General features: G+C 33.7%; 1 protein-coding gene across 2 annotated transcripts in view; it reads right to left on the reverse strand.

Annotated features, from left to right (window-relative positions):
- Window positions 1-24,784, reverse strand: part of spin (lysolipid transporter protein spinster) — a 244,393-nt gene that overhangs the window by 4,214 nt on the left and 215,395 nt on the right. Inside the window, exons 2-9 of one of the 2 annotated variants that reach the window (XM_076413814.1) lie at window positions 14,033-14,229; window positions 11,427-11,578; window positions 4,214-4,417; window positions 3,646-3,774; window positions 3,316-3,577; window positions 2,231-2,329; window positions 1,940-2,171; window positions 336-412 (exon numbers count right to left, since the gene is read on the reverse strand). In XM_076413814.1, coding sequence (XP_076269929.1) covers window positions 339-412; window positions 1,940-2,171; window positions 2,231-2,329; window positions 3,316-3,577; window positions 3,646-3,774; window positions 4,214-4,417; window positions 11,427-11,578; window positions 14,033-14,229 — 1,349 coding nt within the window. In that variant the 3' untranslated portion in view covers window positions 336-338. The remainder of the gene's footprint in view (window positions 1-335; window positions 413-1,939; window positions 2,172-2,230; window positions 2,330-3,315; window positions 3,578-3,645; window positions 3,775-4,213; window positions 4,418-11,426; window positions 11,579-14,032; window positions 14,230-24,784) is intronic. The other variant, XM_076413821.1, reaches the window with a different exon arrangement.

Genomic DNA, 24,784 nt, shown 5'->3' on the forward strand with positions numbered 1-24,784 from the left:
AATACACAGTAATTACAATGATACTTGATATGAATTATTGATTACAATGATACTTCAAAGTATACAATATTCGTGGTCTGTACTTTATGTATAAAGATATATTTATGTGTGTCTAGTGGTAGTTATTTAAGTGTCTAGTGGTGATCTATATTTGAGATGTATAAATCTATAAAGTAGACACTGATTTTAAGTTCCGTAGTTATTTTATACTCTAGTAACAAATATCTATTTTTACAGTTACCACATATTCTAGAGACTGTCCCACTCAACGGCATAATCATTACTGTATGCGTTTTATTTCATGAAACCCAAAAAAATTTTGTATAAAAACATACGTGTTACAAATTTTTAGTGTTCTGATCCAACTCTAATGGGTCAGTCATTTCGGTATGCTGCGGTGCAGAATTTTCAGCTATAGAATAAAAAAATACGTCATTATAAACTCGAAACAGAAACAATGAAACACACAGGAAAACCATGAAGTTTTTTATTTTATTAAATGCTGGTACATCGAAATTAAATTCGTGTTTTAAGCGGTAAGTCGACTTCTCGACGTTTTTCTAGAGCACCGGGTATAAGCGGTTCTTTTTCGCTCGATTTTTGCAAATCTAAAATTGAATTTACCCTGTTATTATTTTAGGATCGTCATTATCGAAGTAACCATTGATTTCCTCTCGTGTTCTGAACCTTATGAATTATATTTATCAATGCAACATGCAAATTGTTGACAAGAATGTATCATTGATCAATACACGAAGTGTGTTCAAAAAGTAATATTGTTGAGTCGATATGTATATCTGGAAATAACCTAAAGAAAGGAATAATATTGGTTTTGGTACAGTTTGCGTTTTTTTATATAGTTCTTCCAATAAAACAGCCAATTCAGTTTATACAAACGTAAAATCACCTTTTAAACTCGGAGCATTTTACTTTCTCAGTTTAGTAATTAGCATTACTCTAGTTAAAAAGAGACAGAATGAAGTCTGATGCGTTCGAACATGTAACCAAAGCGTTCTATAAATTTCGATTTGTGTTGGTACAGGTCGACACCGTTGTCATATGTCAATGTAAATATAATAAAACAATTCTAACCTACAAACTATTGTGGCAATAAATATGCACTAGATGTGCTATAATGTTAAAATAAATTATATTTTATAACGTTATTTGTGTTTCATTATTTTATTTAATTATTATTAGTGCTTTATTGTTATAGTCAAAATAAATGAAAACTTAAATTTGATGCAGCAAAACGTTGCATTATACATTTTGATGACGTGCATTGGCTGTTTTATTGTAAGGCCTATACATAATGGGTAAGAGAATTTGAATTAAACTTCAACACAGAAATTATACTATTTCTAGCACTTAGTTAAATATTGCTATAAGAGTTTTCAAAATGACCGTGTGGATGTTGAAAATGACAATGGTGTTCTAACAGATAAAAACGCACAGAAACTGATTTTGAGTAACACTGTCATCATGGCCCACACTTCATATTCGCCAGACATGACCCCTAAAGCTTTCTCAAAAGTTACAGAAGAGTTTTGGGGATTGGAAGAAGCATTGACATGTGTGTGCATAATATCAAATGGAGATTACTACAAACTGGATTACAGTAATGTAGATACAATTATTCCTAAACAAACGTTTTTAAAAATGGTTCAGCAGCATGTAAGTGTAACACAAACTGTACCATGCAATATATTCCAGGTGGTTCATGAGTATTCAATATTATACTGACACAAAGTTTACTGAGTAGTAAAACATATTTCCTGTTATCATATTTGGTGATATTTTGTTTCTGATGTGTACGTATGATTCTATTGGATAGTTAAAGTTGTAGCTGAAAATTACTGTTCAGTTATTCCTTGTTTCCTCAACTCTTCTAATACATTATCATAATAAAAGAAACAAAAGAACATATGAGAACACTTACCGTGTATGGCCCTTTCCGCTGTCTCTCTATCTTCGACAAGATAGAAGGCGTTAAGGAGGAAAAACACTCCTCCAAGGACTTCTACAAAGCAAGTAGTGAATAAGGCATATTGTAATGATATAAACTGAACATAATCATCTGAGGGTGAAGGGGTGGTGGAAATAGTTGTTGAGTTGGTTATGTCGACGCTATCTGAGTCTTTGCTCAGTAAATACGCAAAGCATTGTGAGAGCTAAAAACAAATTAAAAATAGGTTAATAAAAATCGAAGAACGACTCCTAGAGAACTTACGACTCCTATTAAATAGGGACTTCCTGCATCACCTAGGGCGTGGGAGACCAGTAATTGGAATCCTTCAGCTGTTGATCTTCTAATAGGCACTATTACATACTGAAAGTGATGTTACAGTTGAGTTAAAGTGAAATATTGATTTTTGAAATAAAATAACATTAAATTAATCCAAAAACTTGGTTAGTATCCACAGTAAACAACTATATTTTCTATTAATGCAAGAAGCTTTGCAGTCATTAGCATTTCTTATGCAATTCTTTACCATAATCTATCCAAAGTAACAGTGCACTCAAGTCAGCTCAATTTAACTTTGACTTTTAGTTTATTTTAGCTTTTATATATTACAACGTTTTAATACAAATAAAATAATGAAACAAAAATATTATATATTATTTATTTTAACATTATAGTTGTTCACTACACTGTTCACTGCTACTTTGGATAATCTGTAGATAAATTATTTGAAATTGTTGCATTGAATTTAATTAATTACTAAAACAAAAGTAATATGTATGAAATATCATAGTAAATTTCTCTAGAATGCTCAGGTAGTGTTAATTTATTTTTTGTATCGTATACAACTAATTAATAAGTTCAAAAGAGGTGTTTATTGAACACAAAAGGCAACAAACAATATTGGAAGAAAATTTTATAGTTTTGTGACTGTATGATAAATATGAAATATTTTATAAAACTAAAAGCATGCTATCTCTATTTTCATAAAATGAACTGAATTTACTTTCTACCTATTTATAATTCAGTATGTATAATTCAGGACTGTTAAGGGAAAAGGATATGGTAGTTATATAAAAGAAGTTTATTTGTTTTTTAACTGCATTTGTTTTTGCTTATTTACACCTATTGAAGTGTTCTCCATTCTTTTACTTTTGATTACAGATTAATGTATGATTATTAAATATGATTTTTTTATTTTGACAGAATGTAACATATTGGACTTATATACTTTCATTACTAGTGCTTTTTCATTTGCTTTTATATTTCGATTTATGAAACAATGTAAATAATACGCTGATATAACTAAGTTGGCTAAATAAAAAATGAATCACGTGCGATATTATACTTACTAATAAAATATCTGCAACGATTGCCCACGTGAGATTTAAGAATAACTCTCCAAAGAAAACGAGAGCAAAACATGCGTTGGTTGAGTACCTGGCTACGAAAATGGCTGCGAATACAAACGGGCAGGACAGCAACATACCGAATCCGCAGATGTAAGCATCAACGCGTTTCCATCGATGCCTTAATCTTTGGGCCAACATTGAGCCAGCCGGTACGCCAAGCAGTCCAGATATCATAGCGACTATACCAAACCGTAAAGATATGCTAAAAAGTAATGGGATAGATCAAATATCATTGAGAAAATTAAATATATGTAGAAAGTGGATACTTACGAATCGGAATTATCTCCGTTTCCTTGCAAAATGGATCCCATTTCCATGTAGTTGGGACCCCACCAAGATAAGGCACCTGCTACAAAAGCTACGCAAGTAAATCCTGCAGTAGACAGCACAAAACTCTTGCTGTAAATAGAGACAATTTTAAAATAACGATTTATTCAATCTGTATATAAATTGATGATGCGTTTTTTAGTAATATGATTAATTGATGGTTTTATATTATTTTGTTTTTTATTTGGTTAGTTTAACTTGATATATTCATACAACTACAAGAAAAGTCTTTGTTAGCAGAAAATTAAACCAAGTGCCTTATAACGAACATTTTTGCATTTTGTAAGCTTTTGATTAAATTTTATGAAATTGATATGGGAGATACAATGCAGTCAATCAAATCCCAATAATATCTCATGATTTTCATGAAATTTCTATGTCATCTTTTGCAATAAAAAATTTCACGATATCAGAGCTTTTTCAACTTAACCACAATAATTAGGTTCGAACACTGAACAACCTTTCTTGCTAACTCAACTTTCGACGAAGCAGTATATAAGACGATAATTACGTTTTGATGATGTGCTTCAAGTCTTCAATCCATGATGTGGACTCCATGTGACCGCTTCCTTCGCTAGCTCCTCGTTCGGGTTCCTTGAGGAAGAACACGATTAGGACAACCGCAATTACTCCCAGACCTGGGGTGACTCGTAGGGCCCAATGCCAGGAGCCCGCCATCTTGGCCGTTTCAGATCCCACTATGTATCCTAGTCCACTGAAAGTAAGAAAACGGAAAAAGAATAAAAATGTGTTCTTTATTAAAAAATTAAGTTGTTCATGAAAAATGAAAATATCTAATAGGTCAACTGAAAAGTCTCCGGTCCACCATAGTAAAACAATTTTTTTTTGGCAAAATTAGTTTTTTTTTTGTTCAATATAATTCCCTTCAAAGGTGATACACTGATTATAGAGACCCTCCAACTTTTATAAAATTTCTTCCCAGATAGCATTCTTTTGAGATCTGAGAACAGCAAATAGTCGCTGGGAACCAGATCTGGAGAATACGGTGGATGAGGAAGCAATTCGAAACCCAATTCATGGATTTTTGCCATTGTTTTCACTGACTTGTGACACGGTGTATTGTTTTCGTGAAGCAGCACTTTCTTTTTCTTCCAAATGCGGCCGTTTTCGGCGATTTCGTTCTTCAAACGGTCCAATAACGCTATGCAATAGTCGCTGTTGATGGTCCTTCCTTTTTCAAGGTAATCAATGAACATTATTCCATGCGCATCCCAAAATACAAACGTAATAACCTTGCCAGCCGACTGTTGCGTTTTCCCATGCTTTGGATCGAGTTCAACGTGTGCAGTCTACTCGGATGACTGTTCAATGGAGCCATGTTTCATCCATTGTCACATATTGGCGCAAAAACTCGAGTTTATTACGCTTGATCATCTTCAAATACTGCTCGGAATCATCAACTCGCCGTTGTCAAGGATCAAAGAAGGAGAGGGACACGAAAAATAGGACTGAGTAGGAAAGATGTACAACTGATGACAGGCCACGGGAATATGCAAGCTTACCTGCACAGAATTAAACTGAAGGAGACCGATGGACTCTGCGAATGTCGCGCAGGACCAGAAGACACTACGCATATCTTGGAGACATTCCTAATTGAAAAAAGGGTAGAGGCCCGCAACAGGCATCGGACAGCCGACGGGAACTACCAGTTAAGAAACGAAGACGAGCTACTCGATGAGGAAACTGTTGCAAAGATCAACGTTTGGGCCTAAACGGTGATCGAATTTGAAAAGAGGGAAACCCAGAACAGCAGCCAAGAAGAGACATACAGGCGAGCAAGAAAGCAGCCAAGCTAGAGATCAGGGCGTGAACATGAGAGGAAACTAAGGGAATAAAAAGTGCAGTAACGTCGCGACGGTACCGAACAGGCGCTCGGAGACGGATATTTTATGTAGTAATGACCAGCTAAGAGCTTTAACAAGCACCAGAGCCAATGAAAAATGGTCTGTAATTAAAATTGTCGATTGGACTTCGAAGTGAAATAATGGAGCCATGTTTCATCCATTGTCACATATCCACACACATATAACACTGCTCCAAATCATCAACTCGTTGTTTTTGGTCAAAAGTGAGCTCGCGCGGCACCTACTTTGCACACAGCTTTCTCATACCCAAATATTCGTGGATGATATGATGTACACGTTCAGTTGATATCTTTAGAGTGTCTGCTATTTCATTCAATTTCAATTTACGGTCATTCAAAATCATTTTGTGGATTTTTTAAATTTTTTTGTCGGTAACAACCTCTTTTGGGCGTCCACTGCATTCACAGTCTTCGGTGCTCATTTTAGCACGTTTAAACTTAGCATACCAATCCTTGATGGTTGATTTTCCTGGGGCAGTGTCTGGAAACTCGGCATCAAGCCAAGTTCTTGCTTCAACTGGATTTTTTCCCTTCAAAAAGCAATATTTTATCAACACGCGAAATTCCTTTTTATCCATTTTTTTCACAATAATAAAGTTGCTTCACTCAATTCACAAACTAATGATCCTACAGCTGTCAAATTTGTACACGCATCTTTTGAAGGTCACGTTGTCAGGACTTTTCAATTGACCTGTTATATATATGATACTTAATTTTAAGGCAATTCTGCAAAAGTGTTTACTACAATTAAGTGTGGTTACTTTCAGGCATTGTGGGTACATAAATCCAATCATCTAACTGACGCCAGTTTTGTAAAGCTCGTTTGTTTATATTTGACATAAAGTAATTATTTATATTCTCTACTTTCTGTATTGTGTATAATTTTGAGTTTAACGTTATATTACATATATCGTTATATTACTCAAGTATATTAATTTTACATTGTATAAGTAGGGTTAAGAAGTCTTGATTTTGATATACTGTTTGTATTATTTTTGTTCATATATTTTACATATACAGTTAAGTTAATTTATTAGTTAGTATTGGTAGTTATTTGTTCTTGTACAGTTCAGAGTTTTAAATAGTATGCAATAGTGTATTAATTTTAAATTCGATTCAATTCCATACTAAATTTATTATATTTTAGGCAAAATTGATCCTGTGAAAGTAAAAATTCAGAGAAATATCACTCGATGTGCTTTGTGCGAGTGAGAAAATGAAAACATTTCTTTTTTTTGTCTATTAACAAAAAATAAAAATTGAATATTTATAATATGACATTTGTATCAATTAGCTTATCAAAATTTTAAAATGAGTTCTAAAATAATAATATTCTTGGAATGTACATGTATTTTACAAGAACTGGCAACGTGCCAAAACCAAATTAGCACGTATATCAGGCTAGGGATGCCTGATGAGTGACACTCATTGCTAAATTACAATAAACCCGGAACTTTACGAATACATAAACGATGGCAAAACAAGTTTATGATTTCGATAAACGAGGTTAGAGAGTAACAAGATACTTATCAAAAGGATTCACAGTTTTTTTCCAGAACAGAAATACGACTTGCCTTTGAAACCCTACACGCAAAGGCGGTTTTCATCGGAAAACTTCCCTCTCATCTTTTACTTCTTATTGACATATGTCTGAAGTTAAGTAAGAATAGCAACACGCAGTTAAACAAAACGTACACACTGTATATTAATATGGAAATCTTCACAATTAATTTTTAATTCTAAAACACCAATCACATTAATAAGTTTCTGATTCGGCAAACTGAGTATACCAAGGCAAAGTATACCATTGAAATAATTAAACTAATTGATGCAATGTTGCTAGGTATACTTCAATTACTGTAGATCTATAATAAATGGAAAGAGGTTATTTTCTATGAAGATGGAACCCATGTATTTATAGCGAATTGATTTCGTGCATAAGGTTACTACGATAATCTTTTAATACTAAATAACTATCTCAGATAAGTGACATTTGAACGCACGTCAGTTACAAAACAAATAGACAACCTATATTTATTGTACTCTGTAGTGTGAATATCATGAAATTGAGATATCTGCAGATAAAATTAGAGTATTTACTAATGGAATCATTTCAGTCAATCAACAGACTACAGTCAATTGAAATTGATATAAACACCTTGTAAAAACAAATAAGAAAAGCATACCGTTGAAGTAATTAAAGATATTGATGCACTATTGCCAGATATACTGGAATTTCGGTAGTCCTATAGTTTTTTCAAACGTTTTATGAGGTTTAGTTTTATGTAAAATAAATAAAAATATAATTAATTAATTTCTTGGTTGGTGATATTTTCTTCAAGTTATAAACAAAACTTTACACTCTTTATATAACAAAGAGATAAATTACTATAAATATTATGTTTGTACGCTATAGAAAAAAACATATTTTTTGAGATTTGTTTAGTAGAATATTAGTACTTTTCTTCGGTATATATTCGTTTATTTTTTAAAATAATTTCAGGATGTGTAGAGGTAGTGGTAACAAATCCTGGAGAACCCATAAACTCGTAGCATTAGTTAAAATATTAGATGCTTCCACGTATTTTGATCAGTTATATTTAAAACATTTCGAAAACAATGAATTTTAAGACTTATTGGACAAAAACTCAGCTTAATAAGCCAACTTTCATATAGCTTAATAGTTGAATGTTGGATGAATCAGAAGGAAAGAAAATGGCTCCAACGCGAATTAATCTAAAATTCAATTTCAAACATATTCAATGTTGGAAGGAAAATTTTTCTGTAGTGTATTGTAGTTGACAATGAAAAGGGAGATTCAAAAAGTATTCAGAATACATGCAACACCTAATAATTGCCTCCAAAGTCTATTATTTATAAACTGATGACGAAAATACGTAGTTGAAAGGGCAGTTATACAGTGATTGGTAATTGAGGCTGCAGAATAAGGGTAAAAACAAATTGGCATGCATATATTTTGAATATTTCATATTAAAGTTAGTTTTTTTTTAACAATCTATAAAAAAACTTATCAAGAAATTTTAAGTATCTTCAGATAAATTATTTATGATAAATAATTTCAGGTAAGTTGCTCTTAAAACATTCATAATTAAATGAAATTCGAGTTTGAATCAGTTTTTGAGAAAAAAAAAGATAAAAGGTTCGAGACAACAGGAAATATAATCCTTTATCAAAATGATTACACAGATATTAACAAAAATACAGTTTCTAGCAATTGATATTTCTTTTTACACCAATTCCGTATAGCGAAGAGGAAAAAAGAAACAAAAAAAGCGTAATGAGAATCGAGACGTGGAATATTTTAAATTAAAGTCTTGTCTGAAGGTCAGTTTGCGTAACAGGAGGTCTAAGAAGTGTATCAGTTATTTGCTGTAGTTTTTATTTAAACTGGTGTTCCAGTAATTACAAGTGATCGATTCCGAGAGTATCTCAATTCACTTTGAACACTTTAATATACTTTTTGGGTAAAAAAACTATATTTATGATAAAATACAAACAGAAAAAGTAGTATAGTTATAAGATAATATACTTTATCAAGGATATGCAGTTTTATTTATCAAATCTTAAAATCCTAGTTTCATAATGGTTTTCTTCCACAATGAGTGGCGATATACAAGGTGAGTTTAGAAAAAATAATACACAAGACAGTGACAGACATTGATACCTACGCTGTCTAATTTTGAAAAACTACTTTATGACAATTCTGCGCATTTACTTTATATTTTTTTATTAATCTCCTAGAACATCAACAATCTGCCCGTGGGCAATAAGTATTATTATATGATTTCAGTTATATAATATAATATAACTATCCTGACATGTAGTAGATCACTTCAGTAAATAATCTACTGTAAAACTTATAATCTAAATCTTATTCTAGATACTATTCTAACTTATTTTAAAGTCTATCCTAACCTATTCTAAAAACTACTCTAGCTTATTCTAGAGATTATTAAATCTCACTCTATATGTCTATTAATCAGTTCGTATGTGAGTTTGCGCTTAGTCTACGCACTTCACTATCATCATATTTAACTGGCGGGTGCATTGGGATGAACTAATAATAGTCTTTCGGAGTACTTCGCACTAACACTCCGAATTACACTCGTTATGGGTTCTATGGGGCATCGACGATGACTCGCAACACTTTATTCTGGAACTTCTGGATCTATGTTAGATTTGCTAGTAGTACCCCACAGTTCAATACCATTGGTCCAAATGGGCCTAAGTATTGACTTATCTAGCAAAAGCTTGTTATCTAATGATAATTTAGATTTACGCCCTATCAGCCAGTACATTTGGTTTAGTTTAAGCCCTAGCTGTTTCCGTTTTGTAACTATATGTTTTTTCCATGTCAAACGTCGATCGAAATGCATTTCCAGATATTTAACGTTGTCTTCTTGCTGAATTTCATGATTATTCAATTTTACTGAGGGACATGTTCTTCTACAAAGGGTTAATGTCACATGGGTAGATTTTGTCTCATTTGCTTGGATACGTCACGTTTTCAACCACAATTCGACTTTGTTAAGATGAAGTTGGAGGTTTCTCGTGGCTGATATTGGATTCTCGTGTGATGATAAAACCGCTGTATCATCAGCATATGTTCCAACAGTAATGTTTCTTGAGGTCGGCACGTCAGCTGTTAATATAGATATAACAATGGACCAAGAACACTGCCCTGCGGAACACCCGAATATATTAGGTGTAGGTCAGTGTGTTCGTCACCCTGTTTGACAATAAAATGTCTATCTGTGAGGTATGATTTCAGCAGTTGAAAGTGCGTATGGTGCAAAAGCTTTTTCAATTTAACATGCAGTCCAGTATGCCACACATTGTCGAAATCCTGAGATATCTCCAGAAATACAGCGGAGCAATATTTTTTATCGTTTAAGTTTTTGTTAATTTCATTGTCTAATTTATGTATTTGTTCTGTTGTTCGGTGTTTATTACGGAAACCAAATTGATGGTATGGAATAATATTTCTCTCGATTATTTTGAGTCTCTTAATGTATAATTTTTCCAATAGTTTAGAGATCACAAGTAACAGGCTTATAGGACGATAAGAGGAGAAGTCCTTTGATTTTTTAGGTTTAAGAATCATAATGATTGGAGCCACTTTCCAAGTGTTAGGAAAATAGTTAAGTCTTAGCATGGCATTAAATATTAATGTCATTAATTTGATGCACTTTCCTGACAGCTCTATTAAGATTCTTCCAGTTATTAGGTTAATTTCTTTATGTATTGTTTGTCTTACTTCCTTAAGTTCCGTAGTGTTAAGTGTAATTCTATAGAAGTCCTACTATACTTGAATACTCACACAGTACAGTCACTATCGACCAAGCGATTCTGGACAAATTTAACTAATTTGCATTGAAAAATTAAATTTCAATTCTTTCGTTTATTTTTTATTGCTTTCGGAAGTACAAAGCTAGATTTTAAGTGTGAAATATAAGATAAATAAGAAATAAAATCGAAGAGCGTTAAAAGTTGAAAAGTTGGAATTTGCACATATTATTTTTATTATTTACAAGAACTGGCAATGTGACAAAATCAAATATTAGTGCGCCGGTCAAGTATCCTTGTGGGTAGAAGGATTTTAACTTAACGGACCATTCGGACTTATCCCCATCTGAACCCACCTGAAGTTTTTCTGTGTGAATACTTTTCAATTAAAATTATTCTAATTTGTACACTTTAAAATACAATAAGAAGTTCTTAATTTGCGTTGGGTGATTATTTCAGACCATTTGAAATGTTCTATCGTTTTTGGCGTGCCTTCTATTATAGCGTATGAATGATAGGGTTCCATACATACCTTCCTACTGGAATGGCGAAATAGAACAAAGCGAGCATTTTCGACCGCATATCACCAATAAATAAATCGCTAAGTATTGTTGGTGCTATGGTGGAGTAGCTCGCCTCTCCGATGCCCACCATGGTTCTGAACAGGAGGAACCACCAGTAATTCTGAAAAGATATATATCAGTTAAACTTCATCATAAAAATACCTAAAAATTGTATATACAAAATAACATTGTGAACAAGCAATCCACAATTCGATATTATTTTAAAAGAGATGGTATTTCAAACTAACATAAATTACACTTTTTTGAAGAAATTAACAAAAAACTATCTAATTTATGAACTCTTCTTAATAATTGAACCTATGATTGCAAGTGTATTAATTCAATGAATGTTCGACTGTAACAGTATAGTGACACTCCAACTTTTCGATACTATTTTTGTAGTACGATTTGTCCTTTGCTTCAAAATAGGCCTCAGTTTCGGCGTTCACCTCTTCATTCGACGAAAATTTCTTCCCAGCGAGCATTTTTTTGAGATCTGACAACAGAAAATAGTCGCTGGGGGCCAGATCTGGAGAATACGGTGGATGAGGAACCAATTCACTAGTTTTCACTGACTTGTGACACGGTGCATTGTCTTGGTGAAGCAGCACTTTCTTTTTCTTCAAATGCGGCCGTTTTTCGGCGATTTCATCCTTCAAACGGTCGAATAACGCCATATAATAGTCGCTGTTGATGGTACTACCTTTTTCAAGGTAGTCAATGAAAATTATTCCATGCGCATCCCAAAATACAGACACCAAAACCTTCCCAGTCGACTGTTGCGTTTTCCCACGCTTTGGAGCGGGTTCATCGTGTGCAGTCCACTCGGATGACTGTCGATTGGACTTCGGAGTGAAATGATGGAGGCACGTTTCCTGCATCGTCATATATCGTTGCAAAAACTCGAGTTTATTACGCTTGATCATCTTCAAACACTGCTCCGAATCATCAACTCGTCGTTGTTTTTGGTCTAAAGTGAGCTCGCGCGGCACCCACTTTGCACAGAGCTTTCTCACACCCAAATATTCGTGAATGATATGATGTACACGTTCAGTTGATATCTTTAGTGTGTCTACTATTTCATTCAATTTCAATTTACGATCATTCCAAATCATTTTGTGGATTTTTTAATGTTTTCCACTGCGTACCCCGTCTTCGGTTCTCATTTCACCACGTCTAAACTTAGCATACCAATACTTGATCAAGCCAAGTTCTTGCTTCAACTGTATCTTTTCGTTTCAAAACGCAATATTTTATCAACACGCAAAATTCCTTTTTATTAATTTTTTTCACAATAATAAAAGTTGCTTCACTCAAACGGCTATAATTCACAAACTAATGATCCGACAGCTGTCAAATTTATGCACGCATCTTTTGAGGGTTAAGACTAACTAAAAAACATATGGAATTAATACTATTAGCATCATCTATGTGTCAGGCCGGGGATTTTTCAATTGACCTGTTATATCATATATGTTTTTCAATGTATGTTCGCCGATTTCCGTCAATTATAGACCAATTTTGAATTTTTTTTATTCAATAGAGTGCACTTTCGAGGTGGTCCCATTGGAACCAAGTCAGGATATGTTGGGGCAAAGGGGGAAAATCGAGAGAAACCGCCAAATTTCAAAGGCATATACAAAGTTTTTACATATTTTTTTATCTAAAATAATGAGATATTTGGGTCTAATACTCTTGCTGAGCTCATGTGACTCAAAATCAGAAGTCGTTCAGTACAAAAGCGATTGTTTTCTTTTTAAGCACTAACCATATCGTATGAGAAGGCGTAAATATTGTTGGCGACTGCTTCTACGGTGTAAAGGTTTTTTTTGTTGAGAAACACATTTTGGTTGTTCTAGTTTCGTTAAAACATTTCTCAAATCTCTTAAGCTAGCTGACCACCGGGCCTGAAGCGTTCCTTATTTTCAATCATTGTTTCTTTATTCCTATTTTTCCTCATACATGCTGCATCTTTACTGGGCCTACCCATTATAATACTTAAAGATATAACTATGTAATTTATTGAGTAAATAATAATATAATTTTATGACATAAAAAAAAATAAATTACGAAAAAAACAATTCTAATTTGTTACTTATACCGATTTGAAAGTGATTAGTTGGTAGTAGTTAAAATAATATTGTAATTAGATAAATAGGTTTAGGGAGGTATTGAGCTAAATTGTATGTATATAGCAGAATATAAAATATATGTAGTAGATAGGTTAAATAAGGTTTTTATTCATTAACTATAACATATAATAATATATAACGATTATTATATACATATTTTATTTTAAAACGTTTTTTTGCCTTAAACATCTAAGTTTGATTATTTTTTAAAATTTTTAATGAGTTCCTTATTTATTTTCGGAAGTCGGTTCAATTTCTTTACTAAAAATATTTTATTGTGTTTTACTTACTGTCAATTATGTAAAATTAATATCTTGGTACTCCATAAACAAATAAAACGAATTGATGATAAAAATTTGTTTCAATAAAATAATATAATAAGAAATGTGGATTACTTTTTCAATGAATTTACTAAAAATAAATATATTACTTATTGGACTTACCCTCATAAAAGATCCAGCTAACGTGGTAAAACTCCATAGAAGCACACCGAAAGCCATCAACCATTTCCGGCTGTATCTATCACCTAAATATCCAAACAGCGGTCCAAAAGCCATATAAAATATGATGAAAGCTGTTTGCAGAAGGCCACCCTTATCATTATGAATGTTAAACTCAAGCTGAATAGATCCTAAGACACCTGAAAAAAAAGGACAATTATTTTAGGACAAAAAAAGGACTGAGAATAAAAAGACTTGTCGGTAAACATAATTATCATTAGATGTACCATAATGTTAAAGTAAATTATAACACTTAACATTTTTGTTTCATTATTTTATTTAGATTAGAATTTTGTTATAAATCAAAGCGAAAATGAACTAAAATTCAGAGTTGTTGCAGCAATATTGCGACGTTTTGACAAATCACGTGGGCACACTGCTGTTTTGAAATGACTATATATATATATATATATATATATATATATATATATATATATATATATATATATATATATATATATATATATATATATATATATATATATATATATATATATATATATATATGGACCGATAAACCAGTATTCTTGTCGAATAACCTAGAAGCCTTCATTTTTTATCGTAAAAAAAACTGACTTTTAAAATAAAACCGAGTTTCCATCCCTCATAATCAATTACTCATATATATGTTAAAATATTAACACAAAAACAAATATATTTTGAAAATGGACACAAGATAAGGAACGACAAGAAAAATTGCGATAGCCTTAAACCTCTTAGGAATTTGCTATTTTATTGCATATCATTTAACAACATAACAATTCTGCTAACTACCAATTAGTAAACATGGTACTGATTACAGCATAAACAAAGTTTACACAGATAAGAAAGACAAGCGTCAAATTTAAATATTTTGTAAATTGAATTATATATTGATGTAAACAGCGACCAATTGTCTGAAAGATATTTTGTGTTTATGTTCATTATTTGTTCAATTTATAGTTCAGAAAAGCTAAGAAAAATTGTTCTTGCTTAAGAACTGATACTTATTGATACAGTTCTGAAGACATTGTAGAATTTCTAAGATTTTGTTGTAAATTTTATTGGTATTAACTTCTAATCTATTTCAACTTTTATTAGTAAATGCATTTGCAAATGCAAATGAATGTTGCAAAGAATATTGACAATTATCAAACAGCATTTTTTTCTTGTTCCAGAATGACCAGCTAGAATCAAATGGCTGTTTCGGCTTTTGCTGATATCGCTTCGAGTTGCTGGAGTGTCTTGTGGGCGACAGAGACCTTGGCTTACGACTGGGATTGTTGTAGTTGGTTATCTACCGAGGTTTGTGGATGGGTAGGGATTTTATTAAGGTGTTGTCATGTTCTAAGACGTCTAGGGAGAACCCTACACTGAGCATGATCGTGAAACTCTTGAACGGGATGCCTGATTCGAGGTGACTGTTGACGTTCCTCATAAACCATGTGGCATTAAGAAACGCGCGGACTCAATTTTTTGGATTGGAACACTTGAATTTGTGCAAGTTGTCTCTCAGATACGTACCTGTAGCACACTTGTGCTCCGAAGAGGCAGACTGGACGAACTGGCGTTTTATTATATAGAGTCGCTTTCTGGGGGATTGGGAGTTTACTTTTTCTGCAAGGGAGTGGCAAGAGTAGACTCTACACGTCATTGCCTTTGCAGATAGCGTGCTAGATTTGGGCTGACCATTGAAACTTGCGGTCGAACTGGAGCCCGAGGTATGATACCTTCTGGATCCAGGGAATAGGAATTTTATCGATTTGGGGGCTATAGGCGCGGAAAGAGCTTGCTGTGGAACAGAATGTCCTGAGTTTTGCTCGGGTTTATCTGAAGCAGCCAGAATTTGTACCACGCAATCGCCTGGTTCAGTTGGACTTGGAGTCTGTCGCGAATAGCGTCGCGATTGTAGCCGGTTGTGAAGAAAGCTGTCTCATCTACATAAAATACTGTGAGGCTCCTGCAGAAATCTGTTTTCGAGAGGAGACTGGGTCACCGATCGTCACTTGAAAGGTCCTACTGTCCAAGTATGAATCAAACAACTTTTCTTAATGCCTGGTGGATTGTTGCTGCGACGCGAGCAGCTTGAATGCTTGGCATGCAAAACCGAATTCTTCGTTTGGGATTATGTGGTGTGCATCTGTGAAGCTGTAATATAGTGTAAAATAGTTTTTTCGGAAAGTTTAGAAAGTGACCTAATCAAGCAGATGGGCCTGCAGTCAGATATATTGGACTTGGCTTTCTTTTTAGGAATGACAGCGCCAAGCGCATGTTTCCAGTTCTTTGAGCAATGCTTTAACCTCAGGGTGGAGTTGATGATATTGGCAAGCTCTGATAGTTGCTTGCTAGTGTGGTTTTTCAGAAAGAGAATTCGTCGTGGTAGTCTTTTATAGCTGGGAACTGCATGGTACCAATCCACCGGCGTTGCCAACCTTTGAACATGATGTAGGTGAACACGTGGTGACCTAAAGGGTCGCAGCGGTCGCTACAATAATAAAATATGACAGCTACTGTTTTAAAGGTCGAAAAGTGGAACAAAGAAGTAAAGAACAAAGCAATTTTATTTAAAAATCAAGTAAATAAATTATTCTTTTATCAAATAAGTCTGGTACCTTTTGTTGTATGTTAATAACTGTGTGTCATCAGTCATTTCAAAAGGTTGGTCACAAGCCAACCCTCAAAAGATGCGTGTATAAATTTGATAGCTGTCGGATCATTAGTTTGTGAATTATAACATTTTCGGTGAAGCAACTTTTGTTATTGTGAAAAAAGTGGATAAAAAGGAATTTCGTGTGTTGATAAAATATTGCTTTTTGAAGTGCAAAATACAGCTGAAGCAAAAACTTGGCTTGATGCCGAGTTTCCGAACAGTGCCCCAGAAAATTCAACCGTCAAGGATTGGTATGCTAAGTTTAGACGTGGTGAAATGAGCACCGAAGACGATGAACGCGGAGCACGCCCAAAAGGTTGTTACCGACGAAAACATTTTAAAAATCCATAAAATGATTTTAAATGACCGTAAAATGAAATTGAATGAAATAGCAGATACTCTAAGGATATCAACTGAACGTGTACATCATATCATTCACAAATATTAGGGTATGAGAATGCCCTGTGCAAAGTGGGTGCCGCGAGAGCTCACTTTTGACCAAAAACAATGACGAGTTGATGATTCGGAGCAGTGTTTGAAGATGATCAAGCGTAATAAACCCGAGTTTTTGCGTCGATATGTGACAATGGATGAAACATCCGAAGTTCAATCGACAGTCATCCGAATGGACTGTACACTATGAACCCGCTCCAAAGCATGGGAAAACGCAACAGTCGGCGGGCAAGATTATGGTGTTATTTTGGGATGCGCATGGAATAATTTTCATTGACTACGTTGAAAAAGAAAAGACCATCAACAGCGACTATACGAAATCGCCGAAAAACGGCTGAATTTGAATAAAAAGAAAGTGTTGTTTCACCAAGACAAGGCACCGTGTCAAAAATCCATGAATTGGGCTTCGAATTGCTTCCTCATCCACCGTAACCTCCAGATCTGGCCACCAGCGACAATTTCCTGTTCTCAGATTTCTAAAGAATGCTCGCTGTGAAGAAATTTTCGTCGAATGAAGAGATGATCGCCGAAACTGAGGCCTATTTTGAATCAAATGACAAATCGTACTACAAAAATGGTATCGAAAAGTTGGAGGGTCGCTATAATCAGTGTATCACCCTTGAAGGGAATTATGTTGAATAAAAAAAACTAATTTTGCCAAAAAAATGTGTTTTACTATGGTAGGGCGGGGAATTTTCAATTGACCTGTTATTAATGAAAGTACAACAGAAAAGTAGTAATAAATTAATTAGTAAATTAAGATTGCACTAAGCATATTTAATGTAAAATGTAATTAATAAAAAAAATTGTAGAATCTTGAACCATTAATTAAAAAAATATTTTGAAAAGCAACAAACATTTTTTTAGTTGACTTATATGTGAAAGTTCCCATGCCTTTCACTCAAGCGCAAATAAAACGGGTTATGGCAGACCCGCCGGCAATAAACAACAGCAAGAATATCAAATTAAGGTCCAAATTGAGGGCACGTGTTGCGAGGGGGGAAGTGTACCGGGAAGTCCGATTCGGACGTCCGCTCCCCGACCGTCAGCAATAAAATATTCAAGTTTTAATCTGATATGCACAGTTAGGCGGGCGGGTCTTTTCGGCAGAGTTGTTTATTCCATTAATTTTCTATCAATTCTGATTGCAGAATGTGTTAATTCAACGGCTATATTAGGTTGCGCGGTTTGGATCTGATGATGTGTTCTGTCCCTGTGGGATATGTGGGAATTATTGATGACAGGGTCATCGATTGAACTGATAAATAAACAATTGTTTGGTCAAATAATATATCCTTGTGGTTTTTACATTAAATTCTCATTCTAAACCGGAATTTTTTTATAATTTTAGAGTTTCTTTTTCACCAACTAGAGTTTATATAGACTGGACCTACTGCTTAACGTGAGCTCCGAACCACGGTCCTCGGCATTAAGCCTACCGACTGACGAGCCACCAACTTGGAAATTATCACAGAACGGGTCGGTCTCTTCTAGTCTACCCAGCCTGGTTACTGGCGTGATTGGGACCATTTTCCATGTCGGATTTAACATTTTTGCCTTTGGACAATCACAAACCTAAACTGTCGCCATGACCACTGCGCCAACCAAGCCGGCCCAGACCGGATTTAAAGGTAAAAAGTGTTTATTTAGGAAATTATCTATTGAATGAAACTCTTATGTTATGAATTGAGTTTAAAGCAAACTATATTTTATATTAGGTGCACAAATAAGTTTCTTGCGTTCAGAAAAGACAGCACCAGCTAGTTTCTGTAAAATCATCTTATTTAAAACGTTATATCGTGAGATTGAATAACTGTGAATAACAGAACCTTCAAGTATTTGTGAATTTTTTGTATGATGAAAGTTAGAAAAGTTTACATTTCTTCGCACGGATTTTGTCTCACTCATTCGGATTTCTGTAAACATATCTTTCAGATTCATAATGTAATAGCAAGAAGTACAATTTTAATTTTCAGATTTTTCCAGTTTTTAGTAGTTTATATCAGTGATATCTCTAAACAAAAAAGTGAAGAAGTAAGAACGGCCACATTTTCAGATGATACTAACTTGCATATGATAAATTAAATCCTCTGAAGTCTACATATGTGTTCATTGGTTCTAAAGTATTTCAGTATTGGAACAGGGCAAAATACTTGGGTATGACATCGACATGACGCTAAATTTTAATGAGACTCAAAAACATATCCTTATTATATAAATACATTATGGAGGCAATGTAGGCCTATATTGTGCAAATGTCGGGTTGGACAAAGAAAAGGAAAAGTAAATTCAATATCAACATCGGCCAAACTTATTAAAATAAGGTTCTTCTGGGTAATGGTTTAACGCCCCATATATTGGAAATACCTACAGGGTATGACAGTTAAATCTCCAGTAAGATTGCGTGAATATAAAAATGTCAATGGAGATGGAACATACGAAAGCAGTAGTAGTTATTATAGGCAGTAGGTAGTTATATATGTTACTACAACTTATTTTCATAATATTTCCATTATAAGATCAGAAATATATTTGATATATAAAATTAATAAAAATAATAAATGTCTGTATATCAAAATACATTAAAATAACAATCCTAAAGTACTAACACTCACTAACCTCTTTTAAATGTATTTAATCAAACCTAATTTCGTAAATCTTTAGTCGCCAAGCTGCAATATTAGAACTAAGCAAAGTGCAAGGGCACTACGACTTTGAACAAATTTTGAAAATTGTTCTATTTACTATCAACTGTTTCATTCGTACTTCTAGTTACTATTTTTGACCCTACTTGTATCATTCGACTGATTTTTAACGTTCTGGCTCTGTCGTTCTAGCCGCGATGTTGACCAAAATGTACCCAATTTATGCTTATATAGATTTATATATAATATATGTAGTTTTATGATTTTTTTGGTAGTTTGCTTGTAAATAACAATATATTGTAAATTAATATTATAGCATTTTGATACGATATTTTTCAAGATTGTTAATGTAATAGGGCAAAAAGATTAAAATATTTTGATTGTTTTTATGGCAATAATAGGTAATATTTCGATTACTCACTCGATATTTATTAAAAATATTTCCGTTGAATAATAAATAAAGCATTTATATCATTTCATTCAGATCATTTTTAATTATGTCATTGATTAGCTTATTATTCTATGATTATGTATATGTTTAATTTTTATATAGTATTTATGGTTATTATACATCTTTAGCCTTTAGGTTTTGTTTAAGTTCTATTGTATTGTCTATATTTATTATAGTATCCTATTTGAAAATAGCAATTAACATATTAAAATACAAAAAACAATTGTGGGGTATTATTGCATTCTATAGAAAAACTCCATTCCTTTTTACAGATCCACAGAACATCACTACATAGTATAAAACAAAGTCGCCTTTTCTGCCCTATATCCCTATGTGCGCTTAAATCTTTAAAAATACGCAACTGATTTTGATGCGGTTTTTTTTCAATAGATAGAGTGATTCAAGAGGAAGGTTTATATGTATAATACATGCATAATATACTAAGGCAACATTGCTAATTTTAGAGGTTTCTAACGTGATGTCATAAATTAACCTATTTTTTTAGGCTTATTTAGCAATTAGCAAAAACGCTGCCTAACCCTACGAGTTAGATCAAATTAATGTACTACAGTATTGTACACTATAAAAAGGTCTACAAAAAAGTCCGCGATGGTATATGTTTATCTTTTAGGGATAACCCACATTAACCATTTTTATTGTTTACTTTTTACGTGAGAAAATGGCTTATTTACGAAGCTATTTTAAGCAATACGGCATTAATCCTTATCGAATTAAGTACCTTAAATACAGTGTGCAATTAATATAGATCAATATGGTTCCTTACAGCATGTAAATTAAACAAATATTTTCGGAGATATTACAAATTTAAAATTTGCGTTTAAAAATGTGTAATGTAATAAAAATTGTATGAATTTAGATATTCCAAAGATAGCAGGAAATCTTCATAGTAAGTATAGGGGAAGAGGAATTGTTTTACTCCAAATTTAATGCGTGCAGGCCAAGGGCAGTAATGAATGAACCAAAAATACTGGATCGATTTTAATCATGTTTTCATTGAGTGACATAGGCATATATATTTTATGCCCGTGCAAAGTCGGAGCGGGCCGCTATGTTTTTATATACAACGTTCATATTTTTTCTGCAGTGTATTTAATTTAGTATCAGCATTGCACCCGTGCGAAGCCGGGGCGGGTCGCTAGTTCGAATATAAAAGTAATTCTACTTCGTTTAAAATTAAATTATAAATTGCATGTTATGTATAATTATTATAATAGTATTCAGTTATTATTTTTTTTCCTTCTCTATCTCTCTTTTTTCCGTCCTTTCCCCTCTCACAATATATACAGGAAAGGGTTCGTACATCTTCGTCTGACATCACGAATTAACAAAAATAGTCGAACCGCGCATTTGACTGAAAATAGCAATTACTATTTCAATCGCTAGGTTTTTGACAATCGACTGTTTTGCAACTAGCGACTGTTTCGACTGTTCAATTGATAGTTCCCAACGCTACAATTAACAATTACCAAGTCGCTCTATTTAATAAATCATGCCGTTTATGTAGGTAAACGATTGGCAATCATACTTCGGACGCCAAGATAGACGCGGACTTAAAGAGTCCTAACGTAATCACGAAATAATACGCTATAGAAATTAATTGTTCCTTGTTTCTACACTTTAACGATCGTTTCTTAATTGGCGTAGTGAATTATTCAATTTATTTTGATTTAAGTGGCCGTAATTTAGGCCTTTAATTAAAGGTAAGTGTGAGGCGTAATTTAACAGATTGATCCGAAGAGAAAAAGGAACACTTAATCAAGGCAAATGCCTGGTACTATTCGAAACGGCTATGGTTACGCGTAGAAACATTTATTTAAATTATCTTCTCGCCGCTTTCGTCATCCTCCCGACAATAAGACCAAAAATAGGTCAAAGGAAAATTATAATAGAATTTTTTGATGATGTTTTTCGGTTTCAATATGATCCGGAAATTATTATCCACTTTATTGGTACCTCTTCTTAAGGTGTTTCGTCTCATATTAAAACCTCATTGCCTAAATTATCTAGGAATAATTGATATTAGTTTTGTGAAAAAGTTATGCACGTTTTTAGTTCTTTATATACAGTACAGATCCCAATAAAGGAACCTTCAAATACTTTCATACTAATCATATTCAGAAGGTCGTTGTGACCGTTATTAAGTTAATTTTATTTCATTCGTAGATCAGTCCAGAACACCAATTTGGGTTTCTCAATAAGCATGGATTTGTAAACAACATAAATATGGACGGCAAAATATATTGTTCAGCTGCATTTCTAGATATATCTCAGGCTTTTGGTAAAGTATGGCATACAGGCTGCCAGGTTAAATTAAAGAAACTCCTCCCTCATCCAGATTATGAGTCACTAAAATCTTACCTCACAGACTGTCATCACTACATCGTATAAAACAAAGTCGCCTTTTCTGTCCCTATATCCCTATGTGCGCTTAAATCTTTAAAACTACGCAACGGATTTTGATGCGGTTTTTTTCAATAGATAGAGTGATTCAAGAGGAAGGTTTATATGTATAATACATGCATAATATACTAAGGCAACATTGCTAATTTTAGAGGTTTCTAACGTGATGTCGTAAATTAACCTATTTTTTTAGGCTTATTTAGCAATTAGCAAAAACGCTGCCTAACCCTATGAGTTAGATCAAATTAATATACTACAGTATTGTACACCATAAAAAGGTCTACAAAAAAGTCCGCGATGGTATATGTTTATCTTTTAGGGATAACCCACATTAACCATTTTTATTGTTTACTTTTTACGTGAGAAAATGGCTTATTTACGAAGCTATTTTAAGCAATACGGCATTAATCCTTATCGAATTAAGTACCTTAATACAGTGTGCAATTAATATAGATCAATATGGTTTACAGCATGTAAATTAAACAAATATTTTCGGAGATATTACAAATTTAAAATTTGCGTTTAAAAATGTGTAATGTAATAAAAATTGTATGAATTTAGATATTCCAAAGAGAGCAGGAAATCTTCATAGTAAGTATAGGGGAAGAGGAATTGTTTTACTCCAAATTTAATGCGTGCAGGCCAAGGGCAGTAATGAATGAACCAAAAATACTGGATCGATTTTAATCATGTTTTCATTGAGTGACATAGGCATATATATTTTATGCCCGTGCAAAGTCGGAGCGGGCCGCTATGTTTTTATATACAACGTTCATATTTTTTCTGTAGTGTATTTAATTTAGTATCAGCATTGCACCCGTGCGAAGCCGGGGCGGGTCGCTAGTTTAACTATAAAACAAGGTAATGAACATACCGAATTACGTGCAATATATCCAGTATTACATCTTCTGTACACAGCCGATCTATATACAACAAAAATGACCACGGTGGCAACGTAGATGATACGGTAGTCTTAGCCTCTCATAAAGTAAATAATTAACCTACAAACACACCTAAAACAAATACAAATGTGACTGAAAACATGGCGTATTAAAGCCAACGAAACAAAATCCAGTCATATAACTTTTACGCTCCGTAGAAGAACATGACCATCAGCCTATATCAATAATTGTCAGCTCCAGCAAGCCGAGGATAGATCGACGCCTAACTTGGAAGAAGCCCATACTCGCCAAATGGAAACAACTTGGACTTAAACTCTACCAAATGTATTGGCTTATCGGGCGCAAATCCAAATTATCATTAGATAACAAGATCCGAGGAACCGCTAGCAGGCCTATCATAACAGGTCAATTGAAAAATCCCCGGCCTGCCAAGGTAAAACACATTTTTTGGCAAAATAAGTTTTTTTATTCAGCATAATTCCCTTCAAGGATGATACACTGATTATAGCGACCCTCCAACTTTTCGATACTATTTTTGTTGTACGATTTGTCTTTTGCTTCAAAATAGGCTTCAGTCTCGGCGATCACCTCGCATTCGACGAACATTTCTTCCCAGCGAGCATTCTTTTGAAATCTGGGAACAGAAAATAGTGGGGGCTAGATTTGGAGAATAAGGTGGATGAATGGAATTTTGCCATCGTTTTCAGTGACTTGTGATACGGTGCATTGTCTTGGTGAAGCAGCACTTTCTTTTCCTTCAATTGCGGCCGTTTTTCGGCGATTTCAAGGTAATCAATGAAAATTATTCTATGCGCATTCCAAAATACAGACGCCATAACCTTGCCAGCCGACTGTTGCGTTAGCCTACGCTTTGGAACTGGTTCATCATGTGCAGTCTACTCGGATGACTGTTGATTGGACTTCGGAGTGAAATCATGGAGTCATGTTTGGTCACATATCGACACAAAAACTCAAGTTTATTACAGTATAGTTGTAATAGTTGTTCATCAGAGTTGCAATAGTTCTGAAGGATATACTGTAGCAGTTACAATGGAAAGCTCTCTCGCAAGGCATGACTGGCACACGGTTTCGAAATTCTGAAGTAGTGCGAAAGCGGAACACCAAAATAGCTTTTTTGACAAGGTATGTTGTTAGAGAGACAGGAAAAAGTCGTAGAAAATAATGAAAACAAGT

This window comes from Rhynchophorus ferrugineus, unplaced genomic scaffold (assembly GCF_030347505.1).
Source record: "Rhynchophorus ferrugineus isolate W39M unplaced genomic scaffold, kcgeb_rfMv2 rfM1, whole genome shotgun sequence".
Classification (NCBI taxonomy): domain Eukaryota; kingdom Metazoa; phylum Arthropoda; class Insecta; order Coleoptera; family Curculionidae; genus Rhynchophorus; species Rhynchophorus ferrugineus.